Here is a 22,147-nt window from a genome sequence, read left to right on the forward strand (position 1 = left end):
CATGTCAAAAACAATCAACATCAAAAACTTCCAGCTCCAGGGCAATCAAAATACTGTCAACATTAGTTCACATATTAAGCTGAAGATCAGTGTTATGCTGAGAGATTACAACAAACTTATTAATGTCAGAGTATATTCATATAGAACAATATCAATAATTAAAATTCAATAATATTTCTAGTACAGTTGCTATTTGTCACTGTGTTACACCCATGATGAAGTATCACCATGGTGAAAATGCAGTCGAAACTCAACTAATAGATCGTTACCAAAAAAGGTGGAAAAGCCAACATATACCCTATGTTAGTCTTAAAAAAAGGAAGGCAGTTCAAAAGTGGAAGAAAAAAGCAGCATGTTGTTGCTGTAAGTTTATGGTGAAATATTCAGGAGGAATAACAACACGTATGTGCCGAGTATCCACAGAAATGTGTGTCAATGCTGATGGTATGCATTTGTTGTTGCAAGAGGAATCAACTCCTGCTTAACGTGACCAATTCTCAACTGAAGAGGAGTAGGAAATGTGAACAAATTAAGAGTAGCACTTACACTGAACTCCGGGAAGGGTGGTTTGGGTGTGAATCGCTTGATTGCTTGCATGGCTGCATCGTTGGGGTAGACCATGGTCGTGGGTGTTGTAATGGCGGGGGAGGGCTGACCGGTCTGTGCTGCAGTGATGCGACGCTGGTGCGCTGCTCGCAGAGCATGCTCAGAACAGTGATGGTCCTGAAACAGGGCAACACAGATACACATCAGAATTAGAAACAATATCACCACATCTTTCATGCAAGAATTCGGTAACTGAAATATCTATCAACAACTCCTTATGTTATCAATAAGTGTTAAACTGTATACAACTTGAGTTGACCACAAACTATAGATTTTCCTCAATTTATACAATAAGGCGTTAGTTTGGAAGTCCTTGGTGTATTGACAGGGGTGCGTTCTGGTGAGCTGTTTATATTCTCTAGGAACACTGTTCAGTAAGTTTCCACTACCTTTCAGAAATGAAATGAGATGAGATATGCAATAAGTATGAGTCAGGACAAGTATAAATGATATTTTTACTTTAAAAAAATACATTTTTATTCCACACCTATGAATAATATCAAATCCAGTAGACTTGTCACTCTCTCATTCTTATAACTACGCCCGAAACAGGTAAGAGGTGAAAGAGGGGACAGCTGGAAGGGTGCTTTAGGGTATGAGTCAGGATAGGTATAAATTATATTTTACTTATATAAATACATATTTTACGTTATCCTGACTCATACCTATTGCTTGAAACCCACAGTAGGTGGTAGGTTCCACCAGGTACGTGAGTCAGACCATGACCTGTTCAATTAACCCAAGGGGAACTTTGAGGGTTTGTAAAGTGCGCGAAGGAAGGATTTTCCCACTTACTTCAAATGATTATAGTGTTGAGAGAAGGTGGTTGTAATCTTAAACACAATCGTTGACACTCATGCACTGCTTTATGTAGTAAAACTAGGTGTTTGGGTACGATGCTTGAGCATATTCAGGTCCCATGCCGGAGCTCAGAATTACAAACTTGGATTACAAGTCCGGGAAAATATTTGCCAACTACTCAGTTGGTGTGATAATGAGAGTGACAAGTCTATCAGATTGGTCACATGCTTCTGGAGCACATGTGCGGCTTGGGGCACATTCGGGTGACCTGTTTTCCTGTTCTCCATGAACTCATGAATTCAGGACGTTTCCACTACCTTTTGGAAAATGGATGAGACATGCAATAAGTCAGGATCAGTCAAATTGAAAGACTTGAATATAATTTCTTTCTTTCAGCAAGTCTGTGTGTAGACATAATCTGACACTTTATGCTTGAAAAGAAATATATGGATCAGCAAATTATTGAAAATATAAGTACAGTACTTCTCTCAAATACATTATACCCATGTCTTTGCCATTGACGCTGTTGTTTAAATTATATGTGGACTGACAGACTCCATTTCACTTTAATATAGGGTTGAGAATACCCGCCATCACTGATGTTGCCTAGTAATAGTTAGCTACATGTTTCCATACAGAGTAGTACCAAAAGAGTCAAGAGAATCTGCAAACTGGTTGCCCGGGATAATACTCTGATGCTTGTGTTTGTCAAGCCCTGACATTATCACTGTGCCATTGTGGTTGAGTGGAGGTAGAATGGATGAACTCACCTGGCAGTGTGTGACAAGTGACCACCTTTTCCTCTTCAATTGTTCACAGCCCAGCCAGCGACAGATGCCATCTGTGTCTGCATCAATGTGTGTGCGACTCACATGGATAAACACACTTCGAGCACTATCAAAGCACCTATACAAGAGACCAATAAGAAATATTACATCTATCGAGTTCCAAATATCATCACCTATTCAAGAGACCTTTAATTGATAAAACATGCAAACATGTCAAAGCCTAACACTTCACATTTCTAATTAGCATACTGGGAAATCATTCTGTTGGGTTTGATGCCAATTTGAACGGTGTTCCAGTAATGTGAGAATGTGAGACCAAGTTTACCAATTAAGAGGAACCCACCAACATGGCTTTGGTGCCGACGCACCAAAGATCAAAATCAGGGAGAATCTGTGATTCAAATAAGCTGGTCCTGGCATGGCCATGGGATGCAACTCTGCACAAAAAATTGTGACAACTTAGTCTGCGGAGTCAGTAGAAACTCCCCCTATTATTCACAAGCACAAAGACTCTTAAAGCAATATTAAAATTAAGTTTTCTCTACAGCAAAGGAAGACATCAGAACACTCAATTCTACAAGAATCCTTACTTTTTACAGCTATTCCATTCGCACATGTACTCTGGATTGAGTGGGACCATGACAACAGAGCTTCGAGATTCCTGGCTGCTGGTGCTGGTGTTGCTAGCATTACTGCGACTGCGCTTGCGTGGCTTGGGCTTCCCTGTAGCCTTGGTATTGATGGAGGCAGTTGTAGATGCTGCTGTAAACGGTACAGCTGCTGCCTTGAGAGCAGTGTCTTTAGTGGTGGTGGTGATGACGACACCACTTGTCATGTTTATTGTGGAATGTTTGTCACCCACAGACTCTGCTGTGGAGGAAGCAAAGCTATCAGAGCTCAGTTCACTATCCCGAGAAGTTTCCGGAGTCGGGACATGACGAGTATCACAAATTCTTTGTTCCAGTTTCTCCATGGGAATTTCAACCTTCTCATGGTTTTGTTTACACAACTTGTTAATGTCTGAGTTTTGATCTGAACGTGTTTGTGAAGAGCTATCAAGTTCAGTCTTAGCGACAGTCACAGAAACACAAACATTGTTTTCATTCACAGTGGTCTGAATGTGTGTTGCACCACCTGCCACAGGTATATATGCACTGTTGCCATTCATGCCCTGAGAGATAGAATCCCCTTGACCCCCAGGGGCTTGTAACCTAACCTGCTCCCCAGGGAGAGGTACCCTCTGTTCATCCCCACCCCCAGTCTTGGATTGCACACCCACGTTACCCCCCACCTCCATATCTTCCTCCTGACGGATATGGTCACCATTGCCAACATGATTTACAATTCCGTTTAATTTTCCAGTTTTTTCTACGATTTTCAACAACTGATCCTTTGTTAAGGTCTGTTGTATGGAATCATTAATGATTTCTTCCTTTACGTCGTTCACACCGTTTACAAAAACCTTGTCTTGATCGAGGGCCTCCTTATGAGTGTCAACCGGGGATGGCGGCAAGTCTGAGTCCGGGATGAAGGGGGAGCTCAGACCGCCATTCATCACTGGTTGTGGAGCAGGTGTCTGCTTCACCACACCACACACAGCTTTACTGTCAGAGATTGCTTTCGGCACATCTTCCTTCGAACAATGATTCCCCACTGTTGCTAACGTGTGAGAGTTTGTTGTTGTATCACTGTTAATATTATCACTAGGTATGTTCTGGTTATTTGAAACATATTCAGCTTTACTGTGAATGTCTTCTTGGGAGGGTTTGGAATCTGACACATCTTTAGGGGCCACAACATTGGAAGAAGTACTGACAATATCATTGGCTACAACCCTATTGGAATTCACTTCAGTCTGATCAACTGCAACAGCATTTAATTCAGCAGATTGAGAGTCCATGTTTTCGGGAGGCATCAAGATTGCGGACGGTTTAGGCAAAGACTTCTGAACTTTCTGCCACTGCTGCAGGTTTCGGTTCTCAACACGTTCTATGAAAGCTTCAGCACCTGACTTTACAATATCCTTGGCTCTCTCCACTTCTCCACACACCTCCAGCTCATAGGCCTGCTGCGACCGTGGGGAGGCAGCACGTGGGGAGCAGGGGCGAGAACCAGAGGAGGAGGAGGAGGAGGTTTGGGATTTGGCTTTAGGGGATGATGGGTGAGGGCTACCAGGACCCTTTTTGCTCTTGGCCGTTTTAGAATTTGTTGTAGGAGTCTTTTGTGACTGACTAGGTTGTTGTGCGGCTGGGGATGCAGGGGCAAGTGGCACTTGGTGAAATGATGTAGGCTGGGGAGATTCTGGTTGTGGTTGTGGTTGTGTTTGTGGCTGTGGTGAAGTAGGATTATGATTATTATGCTGTACAAACTCATGATGATGTGTGACCACTTCTGGTGCACTTTGAGGAGAGTCAAACTGTTGCGGCTGCCCGACACCAATGTCAGTGGTAGGTAGAGGACTGGGCCCCCGCAGATCAACACAGGGATTGGCACTGCCAGATGTTGGATCTTGACTAGGTACTGGCTGAGGCTGACGGCCGACCATATTCTGACTAAGCTTTCTTGCCAGCAAACTTTTGATTAGATTAGTATCCGATGATTTTTGTAAGACCTCTAATGGCAAATCATTCAAATTTGACACAGACTTTCCATCGGCCTGCAAGGCATTGTGAATAGTGGGGAAGTTTTGAGGAGCTTGCGCCACCCCAGGAACCAATCCTGAAGCTAGAACAGCCTGTTCTCCGGGCTTGGGTGCTATGCCTTTACCAGAAAGAGGTGACTGCAGCTGTTGTTGAAGGACCGATTTGGGCTTGAGAGTTGGCAAGTTGGGTTGGGGTAGGGCCCCCACTGGAAGTGGAGCTTCAAGTATCTGAGCACCAGCTGCAGCTGTTAACGTCTTCATTGCCGCCTTGCTTTTGCTCTTAGAAGTCGGTGTTTGAGCCTTGCCTGCATCCTTCTGTCCTGGCGTGCGAGTACCTGCATTAACAAGTTGCTGATGTAAAGCTATCCGGGGGGGCTCCATCAGGCGCTGTCGGAGCGTGGGAGTTTGAGTTAAGTCTACCTGAGATGTGTTAGCACTTGTTGGCGAGCCATGAAGTGAGTTGACAGTCACACTACGGGATTTAGGAACTGAAAGCAAGAAACAAAAGAAAAGTGCTACACAACACACAAACACTAAAATGTGACTATAAAATAAGAAATCTAGAAATGATTAGTTCACGGTACAACACAATTTAAGAAATCAGCATGCAAATGTGGCGAGGTCGAAACTTGAAAAGAAATTATTAAAGTCCATTTGGTCATCTTGTTGACTCAATCAATTTTTAGCTGAATTTGGCTCAAAGCACATATTTTTCGAAGAAATTTCTTCAAAACATATGGCAATGATCAATTTTTTATCGAGTAGTGAAAAAGCTTTGAGATTTGATACATGCATTATTAGAAGATAGCATAATCCTGTACAACATCCAGCATGCAACATTAACCCTCCTCTGTGAATAGTTGGTGTACAGACACGTCTACACTGACCACTAATATTACAGTCACTGACACACACAACGATAACAAGGTCCTAGCTGCCTGCAGACACGTCTACACTGACCACTAATATTACAGTCACTGACACACACAACCACAACAAGGTACTAGCTGCCTGCAGACACATCTACACTGACCACTAATATTACAGTCACTGACACACACAACCACAAGGTACTAGCTGCCTGCAGACACGTCTACACTGACCACTAATATTACAGTCACTGACACACACAACGATAACAAGGTCCTAGCTGCCTGCAGACACGTCTACACTGACCACTAATATTACAGTCACTGACACACACAACCACAACAAGGTACTAGCTGCCTGCAGACACGTCTACACCGACCACTAATATTACAGTCACTGACACACACAACCACAACAAGGTACTAGCTGCCTGCAGACACGTCTACACCGACCACTAATATTACAGTCACTGACACACACAACCACAAGGTACTAGCTGCCTGCAGACACGTCTACACTGACCACTAATATTACAGTCACTGACACACACAACCACAACAAGGTACTAGCTGCCTGCAGACACGCTACACTGACCACTAATATTACAGTCACTGACACACACAACCACAAGGTACTAGCTGCCTGCAGACACGTCTACACTGACCACTAATATTACAGTCACTGACACACACAACCACAACAAGGTACTAGATGCCTGCAGACACGCTACACTGACCACTAATATTACAGTCACTGACACACACAACCACAACAAGGTACTAGCTGCCTGCAGACACGTCTACACTGACCACTAATATTACAGTCACTGACACACACAACCACAACAAGGTACTAGATGCCTGCAGACACGTCTACACTGACCACTAATATTAGTCACTGACACACACAACCACAACAAGGTCCTAGCTGCCTGCAGACACGCTACACTGACCACCAATATTAGCCACTGACACACACAACGATAACAAGGTACTAGCTGCGGCTTCATTACTGTCAATAACCAACAATAGAAAACACAACTTAATCCCCTAAATGCTGCAAAGATGTATATATGAGGGATGGATCCTCTTGATTATCTTGGGAAACTGATCGATACGTTAATGTTTAATCATGTACTGTGTGCACGGCAGTACTTTGTGCCATATGCATGTAACATTGAATACTTGTGAATTGATAAGAAACAAAGAATGCAATATGAGCCAGGTACATTTTTCAAAATGGATTGTACAACATAATTGTCTGACAGAATAGGTCGGAAGCCATATTTGTTCAAATGACTCAATTTACAAAATATTCTCTCACTGATTAAATATAGCTGCAAAGATGAGTGTGTCAAGTTTCTATCACAAAATCGGGTAACGTTACAATATTACTGACCACCAATAGTCTGCATTGTTTTAAAACAAAACTCCACTACTCGTCTAAAGACAGACATTTAGAAAAGGGCGACATCAGTTTTGTAAAAATGTTAACTGAAATGTCATAGAGTTGATTCAATCTTCAGAGAGAGCTAGTACACTGAAACAGTTATTTAGAAACTTTCAAGGATCATTTCTATTTTAAAGATATCCATCCTGTTTGTTAAAACCATGCAACAATAATACATCCGATTCCCACACTGAGCATACATCACAACATAAATAACAAAAATACAGGCAGTCCTCCTCCTCATGAACAGTGCCCCTGTGTTAGTAGAAGAACACTTAGCGGTGTGAGTGAAGCAACTTAACCATGCAAGTGTAGTGTGGTGGTCAACTTCTTCTGCTCAATGCTAACAACACAGCTGGCATTAGGAGGCCAGAGTTTTGAGAATGGTAACTGGGCATAATGTTAACATGTTTGACATAATCTAGGACATGGAACTGAAATACTGAAAACTAGAATAATGCAGAAGTCAAAGCAAAATTAGATTCAACAGCACGAAGCCTAACATTGGATATGGAACTAGATACAAGCACACAAGGCTTCGATCAACACGTTACTCACAGTCGATCAATCTCCTTCCAAATATTGTTTCAGATTACTTTTTTTAAAAAACATTTCAGTTGGAATAGTACATCATAGGCATAATTGCTGCTTAATGCTGCCACACTCAGCAATATTAGTAAGTAATTAAGTTTGAACCAGACAACCAGTCACTGATGACACACAATCAACCAGGTCATCGAGCCTGACCCCCCAATCCATAGTCGCCTCAGGACAAGGTCAGATTGCTGGGCATCTATGCACCTGGAATCACCACGGGACTGTTGTCAGGTGAAGTGTGTGATGACGTCATTAGTACTCTGGTGATAAATCCCTGACTGAACTAATTCAGAAAAGAAACGAAATCGTTTTAGGAAGCTGACATCTGTCTGGCACAAGAACCCACGCTTCCTTCATTTGGACAGCTGTCAAAGTTGGTTCAGGATTCACCAGACATCACCTTCTATGGAGGTGTCCTCAGATCTTCACTCAGAGAGGTATCAAATTAAAGAGACTGATCTGTGGCTCTTACAGCAAGTACACACATAGGACCTCTTCAGCCCTGAGTGAGCAAGTTGGGTTCAACGCCACTTGTAAGAGTATTCCTGTTGTAGCACAGCATGTCAGTTTGATGTGGGAGGAAAGCCTAAAGTGATGCAGATCTCAGACGTTTACCACTTTGGTCAAACCTACAAGCAACCTAGAAACATAATCAGGGTCTTCAGCCCTGCAATACCACTGCATTGTGTTGCCTGGGATAAGACTCTTACCTGAATGAGTAATGGCAAATGGTTTTGGGTTGGCTCTCTTGGACAATCCAATAAAACAAATTTCTTTCTCTCCATTAGGTTTATCTTTGCTGGTGAGCTCAGCCTGGGGAAACACAACCCTGTGAATACAGGAAAATAAATTAAAGCTTCATAACCAAAGCAATCAAATGATGCAATTACCTTTAGTCCAGGAATGTTCAACAACTAGCTATTTCAATAAGGGGTTGTAACAAACTAGACCAGTATCTATCTTAATGTCCTGACGAATAGCCTAAATCCTCAGAACTTTAAAACAATATTGGCCCCAGGCATATATTCATGCATGATTTAAACATGTGCTGAAATGTCAGCTAGCCTCAACGTAACAGGCCAGCACATGTGCCTCCTTCACTACTGGAAACTGCTACATGTCCCTGGGATCATGAATGATAAAGGCAGGTCCATGTGGTACTAGTTGAGGAGGGATACAGTTAAACTTACTTGACAAGATGCATGAAATCTGTTGAGGTGAGAACTTCAGGTACTGAGTACTTGCGACAGAATTGTAAATACTCTGCCAACAGATCCATTTGATTCACTTTCCCACTTCGACGTGTCTCATAAGTGGCTTGTAACCTGAAATTGTAGATAGATATATACCACCATATCACAGTCAGTGATTCATAGGACTATCAACAAACAAACAGCCACATCAACTAACAATACCATGGAGAACATAACATGACAGCCCTAGTAGAAATGACATATTCCACATATGTTAGCACAGAAACACAACAGAAATAGGCACTAGTCCTGTAGTCCTTGCCAAACTGCCAATAGTTAAGGTATCATATGGACAAGTAGAAATTTGCCATTTATTAGGGTTTTGCTATATGTTTTCATTATAAGGACTCGTTGACTAAAAATGTTAGTTTCTAACACTGAAACACAGACAATATCTGAACACTCGGGTAGTGATATTCCCACAGGGAGTGAAGGAAAGGCTCCCAGGGGGTGCTACTCACCAGTTGCAGGTAGTGGACTCATTGTCTGAGCATGGGTTGTTATGTTTCAACTCTGCAGGTGGTGGTGGAGGTCGGGGAGGTGTACTGTGAGCTACTGCTGTCGATTCTGTCAATAGAGTACAGCATGGGTCAAACAGTTGTTGATGCCAAGGGAAGCTGACTTGACAAAAAGAAGAATCAATTTACAAAGAATTTATTCAGGGCTGGATTTAGCTATATCAAATATGCCACTGTGCAACCTATTACAGAAAGACGCAACCTAATATTTAAGTCTACATGCACAAAGTGCATGTCAAATTCCAACTGTTTGTGTGACTAACACTTACATGTCTTCAAACATCGATTTTTGAACGCACTCAGTACCTTTAAGTTCTATTTACCATACCATATCACTAAACCCTGTGTTGTGTGCAATTCATGAAACATGACAGTCATCAGAGATCTAACACCTTACTTGGACTAATTTATCCATCAATGTTTGAACTTTGATAAATTTATGAGACCAGGGTGCAACCAGGTTTTGTCTGGAGCAGCTTTCCACGGCAACATCTCAACACCAATGCTGCAAGGACATGCACATACCCAGGGACCTTGGGATCTACTCTTCCCACAAAAGGCCACAAACCAAGGGAGTGTAAATGTATTTGAAACATATTCTCAAGGCAACTTACTTGACACGGGTGTCCCTGGAGGCTGCATAACAATGGAAACAGATGAGCACTCGCCGGACGGCACTTTGTTGGAGGTGTCAGGCGGAGGGACATATTCCACCACCTTGATGCCAATCAATGAATTAGGTCCATAGGACTGAGCTTCCACAGTTATCAAACCTATCAGCAAATCTGTTGAAGAAAAAATGTTTAAAGTAAACAGTTGACTTGAGAGTATTACTCAGGATGCAAATAATTATTCTTACAAAATGTGTCAGTTTCTGGATACACATGACAGAATTATCTCCGTTTGTTGAAGACAATGTCCCCGCCATCAGTCTGTCATGAAGGCAACACTTTCACAAATTCTTCCCTCATAAATAGTCTGCTTTTAGCATGAGGAGAGATCACAAAATGCGAATAAGAAGTTCTTGTTCTGAAGAGTCCAAGGATCGAAGTCAAACTCAAAGTAATTGAGTACATTCATACCTAGATCCACTTTGTACAGTACTGCAGTGACATCACAGCTGCCAGATTAATGTAGAGGAAGCCGAAAGTGATGCAGATCACAGATTATTACTACTTTGAGGAACTAAAGAACATGGTCATGATGCTGACTGTGGACCACAATCAATGTGAAGCTAACATTCCACACCAAGGACAGCAGATCCTGGCAGATAAGGGAAGCAACTCTGCACAAAAGAAACCATAACATTGTTGACTGGGCTACCAGTCCAAAAGCAACAAGAAGCACTTACCGACAGCACTCTTGACTGCAGCAATGCGAGTCGTGGTCTGTTCTCCTAGTTCGGACAACTGGTAGAGTGTTTCCAGAGTGTGTACAATTAACTGGATGTCGTGGATTGTTAGGAGGCGACAAACGTCCTCGTACGTGCTGCTCTGTAGACGATCAGATACAATAACCTCATTCTCCTCCAGCTGACAGAGTTTGCCAAGGATCTCCAGAGCTGAAACACAACGCATCAAAGCTGAGGGACAAGATCTGGTGAAATTGCTGGTATTACAACCACTGATGATGACTACAGACTCTTTATCAAGAAACTATTTAAAATTTGTCCCTAGCTACAGGAATAGGGTCCTCTTCAAGTGACCTCTTGCTCCCTTAATCTTACCATCTGAATGCATTAGCTTATTGTTTTCTAAGTACATCTATATTTTTTCAATTTATGATATGGAAACCTGTCTCATTGCAATATTTACCTCAAAAGCCCCTATACATTCTTAATTTAGGCTTTTGTTTGTCTGCATCTGTACATGTTCTTACCTCTCACGACAAAGAACTTGTCTTCTGAATGTAAGCCTTTAGTTATCAGATCCAACAGTGCCTTGGAATATATCTCAGCCATTGCCTTTAGCTTCAACTGGAACAAACAAAACATATGTCAGAGTGAGTGAGACAATGTCAACACAGTCACTAGTATTCCATGAACGGGTAAATAAATTCCAACTGATCACAGAAATGTAACAAGACCATAGTACCAAGGTTGGACACTATTGACATATGTCCAAGTGTCGGACAGTGTCTACAGATGTCCAAGTGTCGGACAGTATCTACATATGTCCAAGTGTCTGACAGTATCTACATATGTCCAAATGTCGGACATGTGTATACATATGTCCAAGTGTCGGACATGTGTCTACATACATGTGTCCCTCACTACAACGCTACCAGTGGGGTCCAAATAACTGGTGGGAGTTATAGACGATGAGCCTTTTAACCGGGCCGAGGAGCGCGCTCGGCCAATCTCACGATCTTCGCCTTGTCTCGCACATGGCAATGATAAAAGTTGTTTACTGTTCATAGTGTAAAAAAATATGTATCCATTATGTTTTCGCGGTTTGTTATTATTTACAAGCCTTAACTGTCACATTCAATGTGAATGTAGTCTACTTGCATGAGAATATCGATCGATAAGGTAGTAACAGATGCTATGAACGAAGAGCCAATCATAATTCATTACACAAGTACAGATTGTTTCCGTGGCATTGATTGGTCATGTTGCTTAAAATACGGAAAACGGGAGTTTTGACCAGCACTATGCACATTCATACACATTCACACAAATATAGATACACATTCAAGCCAGATTAATTGGTTTGATATGGTTACTTGATCGGAAACAAAAGGAATGACCGCCGTGTTGCGACAGCAACTACATGTGAGTTGACAGTGTCGCCTCAAATTGGATTGCCCCTAATTAAGAATATAAACTTCGCTTGTGGTTCTCTTTTATTGCATGCATGCGCTTCTAAGATCAAAGGATGTATAGTGTGAAAAGTTAACTTGTAGAACAATCCGGGACTTGCCGCGGATGTTTTCAAACAGATTAATAGAACTCCATTCAACGGTTGATTATGCATTGAGAAGCTTTATGTGCAAATGAACAACAATACAATCATGTGTGTGTAAAAATCTCAGTATTAAAAGTGTACATAAATTTTGGGAGCCATGCATTACCGCGCGTAGTAACCGAGGTAGCGCTTTATCGAAGAGCACAAGGACCACTGTATGTCCAAGTGTCGGACAGTGTCTACATATGTCCAAGTGTCGGACATGTGTCTACATATGTCCAAGTGTCGGACAGTGTCGACATATGTCCAAGTGTTGGACAGTGTCTACATATCTACAAGTGTCGGACTTGTGTCTATATATGTCCATGTGTCGGAAAATGTCTACATATGTCAAAGTGTCGGACAGTATCTACATATGTCCAAGTGTCGGACAGTGTCTACATATGTCCATGTGTCGGACAGTGTCTACAGATGTTCAAGTGTCGGACAGTATCTACATATGTCCACGTGTCAGACAGTGTCTACTGATGTCCAAGCTGTATGACCAGTGGTCAGTACTTACCTTTCCTGCTACATTGCCAAGTGTGTCTAGAGCCAGCTGTGCCAAACTTCCATAAGAACTATGGATACACAGCATCAGAAATCTGAAACGGCAAAGGTAAGTCAATACTTCACAAACCAAAAACATTTTCCTTAAAACAAACCTTATTACAAATACATATTCCCCTCCCATTAGACCATGTTGAGAGACACGAGGCTTTTTCCACACATATTGGAACTCACAGCTTCCATACAGACAACAAATAGCAGAATACTTCATTCAGCCTGCACAAAGAAACGCTACAACTGACAACAAACTATCCCAAGTTATCAAATGTTACTTTGGTCTTAGTGTATTATTCATTTCCTTATCAGACCATACAGTTCATGTAACAGTTCCGTGGTGGTGTTCTTGTACCCATCTCCCATGCAGCAGTGACCGGGTTGTGAACTCACCTGAAGATTACTGAATGTGTAGCCAGGTACTCCTGATTTGCCTGTTCAAAGGAGAGGTTCCTGAACAGCACAGCCAGCTGCAACACAAGCATGCATCAACTTACTCCTTTGTTTGTTGTTGTTGTTGTTGTTGTTTAACGCTACACTCAGCATTATTTCAGCTACATGAAGGCGATCAGTAAATAATCAAGTCTGGACCAGACAATCTTGTGATTGACATGGGCATCCATCCAAGCAATTGGGATACCATGACACACATCAACCAAGTCATCAAGCCTGACCACCTGGTTCCGTTTGTCGCCTCTTATGACAAGCATACGACAAGCCTGGCTTGCTGAAGACCAATTCTACCCCGAATCTTCACAGGTCCAACTTACTCCTACATGTACAGAGAGGGACATAGGGATGGTACACAGACACAAATATAAGAACAAAGTAGAAAACAATGCATTTTGGGGTAAAAAGAAAAGGAACTACAAACATCTCACATTATAAATAAATGAATTCTAATGTTTGTCTTCAAAACCATCTGTAGTAGTCTCCATGATTACTTATTCCAGAATTACATCGCCAATTTAGAGAAATACATTGTATAACAGTGTTATGTATTATTGGAAAGAACTGCATGTTAATGCAATTGTTGCAGCATCAACTGTCTGTACGTACCTGTGTGATTCGCTGACCTTCCTTGTCATAAATGCCCAGATCTCGACCTATGTTTAATATCTCAGACCCACACAGTTTGTCTACAAAGAAGGAAATCACAATCAGAGTTCGACATGAAAGTTAAAAATAGATGCAAATGGCGTCCCATTTCAATAAAGGCATGTGATTGAATAAGGACAAAACAGACAGAAATTTTTTATTTTTTTTGCTGAGGAAGGCAATTTAGAAAATCCAAAGACGAGTGTTCAACATTGACACATCATAATAAAGATATCAATAAAAAAGACAAATTTCCAAATATCATATGCCAAACAGGATGCACAGAGGATGAATGTTTGAATTCAATTGTAACTACTTGAATTGTATGAGAGATTAATCTGATACATTCTATTCTGATAAGAAATATGACTTTCAGACAGTCCATGTCTGGTTGTATTCGCTCAACCCTGAAGTTCAGATTAAAACAAGGAAAACCCCATAAATAACTGCTCAAACAAATAAAAGACTTCACAATGCTTAATGTCCTATCTGTACAGTTGTCAGTCTACGGAATTTATTACTGAAAGGCCTTAGGATGCAAAATACAACCATAAGATCCCTAATATCCAATGAATAAGATTAACAGTGAGTGGTAGTTGTATCAAACTGAAAGAATGACTTGTTTCCATGTTTACATTTTGGTGCTGTTGATAAATATGAATATTTTCACTCAAAATAATGCCTTCTCTTTTGTGCACTCTCATGCCAAACCTATAAATATCTTAACAGAGTCAGTGTCAAATATAAATTAATCATGAAACACATCTGACATCATGGCTAAGAATCTTCCTGCAACAAATCAATTACAATCGATTTGTTTCACCGAATTCTTTTCATACCATAGCCTCTATGAAGTCAACTCACCTCTATCATATACTGCACCATTTGATAATAGAAGTTCTCTCACAGTTTCTTCATGCACAGATTCATACCAAAACTGAAATAAATCACATACAAGTGCTTTCAAGATCACATGAAACAGATATTAATGCTTGCTAATACAGTTTACTCCGATGGACCAAACTATGAAGACAGAAGTGTTCAATCCCAGGGATGGGGATGGTATTACACATTATAGCTACATTCAACATACCACAGTGTAATGAACACAGTTGGCCATTAGATATAGATTTCTTAAAATGGAAAGATTACTGTTATTGCATTCATACAATAATTATAAATAAAACAAAAACAAAAACAACAACTACTATTGCTATCTTATTGAAGGCAGTGAGTGTTTGTCTTTATTCACAAAAAAATGAGATTTGAGATTATTCAAAACTGGAACATGCAAAACATACCCTAAGGTAATCTCTTTTACAATGTTTTGTCCATCCATACTTATAAAGGTCTTCTAAACAACAGGTATCTGAAAGAAAAATAACAATAATTTATTACCATTGCAACTTGACTGTATAAACATGAATGTACATGATAGGTATGTTTGGTGGTTGGATGGGACTTAGCTTCATGGAAATATCTTTAGTTATTGAAAGACACAGTAGAATATATCACAAGCTATATTATCAAACCTTCACCCAAGATCTGGACCACTGAACCAACACTCCCACAAAAAAACAGAACCCTTTCAATCTGTGTGGCTTCTGCATAATACTCCCTATTCTCCTTCATTCAGCCATGACCTATGCCCCAGTGATGGTGATGAGTTATTATATTCAACCCACAATAAACCACCTCCATAACTTGACACCAGGGATCGCTCATCCCTTAGATGTACAAGCCCCAGTTTTACTAGCTCTCCCATCTTTCTGCTAGGAGAGTTGGGAGGTCTTAGTGTGATGCGAACCATCCAATATTCTGCCAACACAAATACCATGCACAACACATGAAAGTTTTCCACCTGACTGTAAGTTCTCTATGATTAGATGACAGGGGAGGATGAGTTTTGCACAAGCTATGTCTATAAGACGTATGATAATTCAAAGGGACAGTTGAAGAGTCTGAAAGAAATATTCTTGAAACATGAAACAAGAGTTTGGAAGCATACGGTTTTACTGTAATGCAAACTGATCACTTGAGTTCTGGATTCCTTAAATACTCAAACTGTGTTTCCTCACACAGGAGGAAAGAGCTGACGGCCTTCTCTCCATGTATGTGTCTGACACCAATGATGCTGAGAAAGAAGACTACCGGTATGTCATATTTAAACTAGAGATTCATCAACAATCAATATCACACTCACACAAAGTGGCTCTACCTCTTTCAGACAGACTCCTTTGCCATTATCATATTTTATCACTGTAATAACTTCAACTTTCCATTTTCTTCTTATAATTCATGATGGAGTTTAAACTAAACATATTGAAGCTGAAGAATCTTCTTGAATAAGAGTCTAAGTCTACATAAGGAAATTTCATCTCTAGTGAGTTGCAGTCAGCTATATTAAGTCTACACCAGTGTCTAGTGCATAACACTGTGTGGATAGGAAGCAAGAACGGACAGTATATAAATGATCATCGACAGAGACCAGTGTGGTCAGTATATAACAGTGTGTGGTTAGTACATAACAGTGTGTGGTCAGGAAACCAGTGTGGCCAGTATATAACAGTGTGTGGTCAGTATATAACAGTGTGTGGTTAGGAAACCAGTGTGGCCAGTATATAACAGTGTGTGGTCAGTATATAACAGTGTGTGGCCAGTATATAACAGTGTGTGGTCAGTATTAACAGTGTGTGGTCAGTATATAACAGTGTGTGGATAGGAAACCAGTGTGGCCAGTATATAACACTGTGGTTAGTACATAACAGTGTGTGGTCAGTATATAACAGTGTGTGGGTCAGTAAATAACAGTGGGTATACAGGAAACCAGTGTGTGGTCAGTATATAACAGTGTGTGGTCAGTATATAACAGTGTGCGGTCAGTATATGACAGTGTGTGGATAGGAAACCAGTGTGGCCAGTATATAACAGTGTGTGGTCAGTATATAACAGTGTGTGGGTCAGTAAATAACAGTGGGTATACAGGAAACCAGTGTGTGGTCAGTATATAACAGTGTGTGGTCAGTATATAACAGTGTGCGGTCAGTATATGACAGTGTGTGGATAGGAAACCAGTGTGGCCAGTATATAACAGTGTGTGGTCAGTATATAACAGTGTGTGGGTCAGTAAATAACAGTGGGTATACAGGAAACCAGTGTGTGGTCAGTATATAACAGTGTGTGGTCAGTATATAACAGTGTGCGGTCAGTATATGACAGTGTGTGGATAGGAAACCAGTGTGGTCAGTATATAACAGTGTGTGGTCAGTATATAACAGTGTGTGGATAGGAAACCAGTGTGGCCAGTATATAACAGTGTGTGGTCAGTATATAACACTGTGGTTAGTATATAACTGTGTGTGGTCAGTATATAACAGTGTGTGGGTCAGTAAATAACAGTGGGTATACAGGAAACCAGTGTGTGGTCAGTATATAACAGTGTGTGGCCAGTATATAACAGTGTGTGGTCAGTATATAACAGTGTGTGGTCAGTATATAACTGTGTGGACAGGAAACCAGTGTGGTCAGTATATAACAGTGCATGTTCAGTATTAACAGTGTGTGGCCAGTATATAACAGTGTGTGGCCAGTATATAACAGTGTGTGGACAGGAAACCTGTGTGTTCAGTATATAACAGTGCATGTTCAGTATTAACAGTGTGTGGCCAGTATATAACAGTGTGTGGCCAGTATATAACAGTGTGTGGCCAGTATATAACAGTGTGTGGACAGGAAACCAGTGTGTTCAGTACATAACAGTGTGTGGTCAGTATAAACAGAGCGTGGTCAGTATATAACAGTGTGTGGATAGGAAACCAGTGTGGTCAGTATATAACAGCGTGTGGTCAGTATGTAACTGTGTGTAGTCAGTATGTAACAGTGTGTGGTCAGTATATAACAGTGTGCAGTCAGTATGTAACAGTGTGTGGTCAGTATATAACAGTGTGCAGTCAGTATATAACAGTGGGTGCAGAGAAAACCAGTGTGGTCAGTATATAACACTGTGTGGTCAGTATACAACAGTGTGGATAGGAAACCACTGGTCAGCATATGACAGTGTGTTCAGTATGTAACAGTGTGTGTCCAGTTTATAACATTGTGTGTTCAGTATGTAACAGTGGGTGGTCAATATATGACAGTGTGGACAGGAAACCAGTGATGGACAGCACGAGCAACGACCCATCATAAGGGTACAATGTGGTTCTTGAAAACAGTATGGTTGATAGTCAAAGCTTGTTAATCTCATTGCAGATATGATAATGTATTGTGTGAACATGTCGGTTGATGATGTTGGAGAGCATGGGTTGGGCTCTAACACCCCTATAACACTTTGTATCACGGTCTCAGTCACATCCCTGCCTGTCAGTTGGTCGGCCAAGTGAAGCCTATACATTTCTGTTTGAAAAAAGCCACAAGCACAAGAATGCTTACCATGGATCCTAACAGGCCAGTCTAGGATCCCATGACCAAGACAGATCACATGTTTCCAACAACGTATCAAGTCAGTGAATGCACAGGAACACAACAATGCTGGTGTAACATACACTAACATTTCGTTAAACTTTCTTTGTGTCCATGGGATTTTCTGTCAAGTATCAGTGGCGAATTTTGTGCAACTGCCCTTATGGGCATGGTGAAAACCTGCTACACACCAACTGTTGTATAGCGGTCACTGAATCAATGTACACAAACAGTACATCAGCTAATAAAACAAATTAGAATTTGTATTTCTATTTTACTATTTCAATTACTGTGACCAACCCACAAGTAATATAAATGCTCAAATATATGTATTTAAATCCCCATTCTCTCCAACCAAGCTAAACGTGAGTGTTTTCACAGGGTTAATGTAACGTTCATATGAAATTCTTAAGTTAAAAGAAAGAAGTCTTAAGTAAGAATAAGATATATGGATGCACAACTTCTTTATTACAATTACAAGCAATGTTAAGGTGTAGGTTCTAACACTGTTATCAAGCAAGAGTTAGAACCTACACTGAAATGTTGCTCCTAATTGCAAAAAGGAAGCCGTTGATCTACCAAAATCTAATCCTTACTTAGTACTCCAACTTCTAAATGCCCCTCAAAGAAGATAAAAGTCTTATTCAATATTATGGAAATTTCAAATAAAATTTTCAATTCAATCTAAATATGCAAAAGGGAAGGTATTTGTAAAGAAAACACTTAAGGCAAATGGACATAAAGAAAATTCAACATTATAAAGCAAACAAACAGCTAAAAAGATTCAACTCAGTTTTTTGTTGCAAGATGAAACCCTTGCACAGAGCACAAAACTTGAATCGAAGTTCTGTAACAAGCTGAAGACAAGCAAGAGGCAAGGGCTAAAATCAGTGGGTGCAACATGCTCCCATTTGATTGATTGTATATCAAGATCTCCATAAACCTCTGGAACCAAATATCCAAGAACACTGTCAATTTCATTTCATTCTTCAGAGATGTATAGCCAATGTGAAATTGTTGGTCAGTATCAAAGTTTTAGATTAGGTGAGTTACTGAGACTGATCATAGTGATATATTGATAGAATTAGAAAAACATACTGGTACTGTGGTGATGCAGAAATAACAAATATCAATACGAACAAACTTATTTCAGAAGAAAAATATGTTGGGCCATACTGTACGATGTATTGTTTATGCGACTATTAATCAGGCTGCAGTTTCTAGTTGAAACTTAATGGGCGGCAGCCTGCATAATCCAGTGTTGTCAAACTGTAGGATCTAACCATCATCTAATACAATACAGAGGACATCATTTCTCCAAGGACTAGCACAGTCTGTTCCTTCAGTAAGGAGTTCCAAGCCTGAGGCTAGTCAAATTTACGTTTTTTCATTAAGCTTCACGTATGACAGCACATACCAGTGTGTAGTATGTATGGCATGAGTCAATTGGAGGATGTGGAAGATGAGCTTTGGCTTGTAGATGAGAAATGTGTTGGCATTACATGCAAAAACAGAAGTAGCCCCTTCCCCACCAGAAATGACATAGCAATAAAGTGAGAGAATATGGTTTTATGCCACTTTTAGCAATATTCCAGGAATATCACGGCAGGGGACACCTGGAATGGGCTTCAAACCATGTACCCATGTGTGGAATCGAAGCTGTGTCTTCAGCGTGACGAGGGAACACTTTAACCACTAGTCTAACCCATAGCCCTGAAATTGCGACAAAACCCTTGAGTGAGTGAGTGAGTGAGCGTGTGTGAGTGAATAGCGTTTATCGCTGTAATAGCAATTTAGCATTTGAACCTATTAATACATAACTATAGCTGAAATCTCAGACAATGTTCTTCTTTACTACACACTAAAACTATCCTTTCAACCAAAAAGTGCATTTTCCTCCAACTATGCTCTCCGAGCTCTAGAAACTCTACTCTTAAAACTGTGCTGTTTCCACGTCGCAATGACTATATACTCCAACTTTGACTTCCACCTGTATACTAATTAGTACTTATATCATATGCATCATCATGATCACAACATCTGTGATGGACATTCAGCCCAACATAAAAGTTTCTACCAAAGGCCAGGTAGTGTCTTGTTACTTGTGTCTTTCAAACCTTGCATGTGTAAATACGACTCATGTTTAATGAGAGCACTTGAAAGTACCTGAAGCCTAAAGCAGAGTTCTCAATTTGCCTGTCTGAATGCACACTTCTTGCCCATGTTCTCATAATCTGTGCCCAAAGGGGCAAAGACATGTACAAACTTCTACATTGACAATTACAGTGGTAGAAACTACTTGTTTTTAGTCCAGTAGTCCTTATAATGATGACATACAGCAAAACCTGAAAACGGGACAAACTTCTACTAGTCCTTATGATACTTTAACCATTGGCCAGTTTGGCAAGGACTACAGGACTAGTGCCAATTTCTGATGCTGAATTACAGTAGGCTGCACATTACAGACAGAGCTGGAATGGTAGATGGGCCTTAAAAAATAATGTGGAAAAAATTATGATTGATTTGAAAATAGGGTAGGTACTACATGTAGTATGCATTCCATTTTTTTAAAAGCTCTGCAGCTATGTTGGCGAACTACTGAAAAGTTCTCAGTGTAGGGTGTATGTAATCATGAGTGATCTTTCCTCTGTCACAAACAGTTAGCAACACTGAAGAAAAAGTTAGGGTTGGCTCCTGAAATTAAGGTTGGTCGGGTAATTGGAACGACATCATTTCTTTCCCATAACCCCAGTATCCAGTGTTTAAAACTACTACATGTATAAAACAATAAAATCAATTACCATGAGTCCCAGATACCAGCTGACAATATCGCATATTTCTGCATTCCGATCTGTTACTGGGATGACTAAGCCAGTGAATACTGTTTTTGGCTGCAGTCAGCAATATTCCAGCTATATCATAGCAGCCTGTAAACAATGAAATCTGAGCCAAGCACACTGATGGTTGATAACATGAACAACACTCATTGTCGGGCATGTCCTGATTTCACCATGTTTTAGTCCCCTGTCATGTCAAACATCAGGATGGAAGGGGACCGATACTGCTCCAGAATCCACACTGGCCACATTGCAGGACCAGGAACAATGTGCTTACAACATAAGCTGACAGATTATGTCTTACAACCCAGAAGTGTGGGGCAAATAGTCTTAAGGCTTACTTGATAATTAAAGGTGTACAATATGGTTGGGATCGCAATACGATTCACATCCCGATACAGTACTTTTATTTCATCCGCTGATATTTCTTCTTTTTGAAGATGAACCCTGAATCATTTGTTTCTAAATTCAGCAATTGAAGATGGGATACTGATTGTCAGAAACACATAGGCTAGATGGAGCTGTGAATGTTAAGCTATTTATAGCCAACCGGGGAATACTAGGAAAACTGTGTAAGCTTGTTGAACATTTTCTGTTATTATTCACCTGTTTTTACTGTTATGTAATGCGTTTCAAGATACAGGGGTTGTAAATTGATGCATTGTCTAGTGAGTCTCGTATCGCGATACAATACTTTATCAACCTATTTTTACACCACT

General features: G+C 40.6%; 1 protein-coding gene across 2 annotated transcripts in view; it reads right to left on the minus strand.

Moving 5' to 3' along the window:
- Nucleotides 1-22,147, minus strand: part of LOC139473596 (AT-rich interactive domain-containing protein 2-like) — a 49,054-nt gene that overhangs the window by 1,795 nt on the left and 25,112 nt on the right. Inside the window, exons 6-19 of one of the 2 annotated variants that reach the window (XM_071256269.1) lie at nucleotides 15,432-15,499; nucleotides 14,995-15,067; nucleotides 14,092-14,171; nucleotides 13,426-13,502; nucleotides 12,992-13,073; nucleotides 11,402-11,498; nucleotides 10,875-11,084; nucleotides 10,138-10,308; nucleotides 9,467-9,572; nucleotides 8,943-9,077; nucleotides 8,463-8,581; nucleotides 2,786-5,171; nucleotides 2,178-2,313; nucleotides 547-723 (exon numbers count right to left, since the gene is read on the minus strand). In XM_071256269.1, the coding sequence (XP_071112370.1) occupies nucleotides 547-723; nucleotides 2,178-2,313; nucleotides 2,786-5,171; nucleotides 8,463-8,581; nucleotides 8,943-9,077; nucleotides 9,467-9,572; nucleotides 10,138-10,308; nucleotides 10,875-11,084; nucleotides 11,402-11,498; nucleotides 12,992-13,073; nucleotides 13,426-13,502; nucleotides 14,092-14,171; nucleotides 14,995-15,067; nucleotides 15,432-15,499 (3,917 nt within the window). Of the gene's footprint in view, nucleotides 1-546; nucleotides 724-2,177; nucleotides 2,314-2,785; nucleotides 5,325-8,462; nucleotides 8,582-8,942; nucleotides 9,078-9,466; nucleotides 9,573-10,137; nucleotides 10,309-10,874; nucleotides 11,085-11,401; nucleotides 11,499-12,991; nucleotides 13,074-13,425; nucleotides 13,503-14,091; nucleotides 14,172-14,994; nucleotides 15,068-15,431; nucleotides 15,500-22,147 lie in introns of both variants that reach the window. The other variant, XM_071256268.1, reaches the window with a different exon arrangement.

The sequence above is a fragment of the Haliotis cracherodii genome, unplaced genomic scaffold, assembly GCF_022045235.1.
Source record: "Haliotis cracherodii isolate W230 unplaced genomic scaffold, xgHalCrac1.p SCAF_3, whole genome shotgun sequence".
NCBI lineage: Eukaryota > Metazoa > Mollusca > Gastropoda > Lepetellida > Haliotidae > Haliotis > Haliotis cracherodii.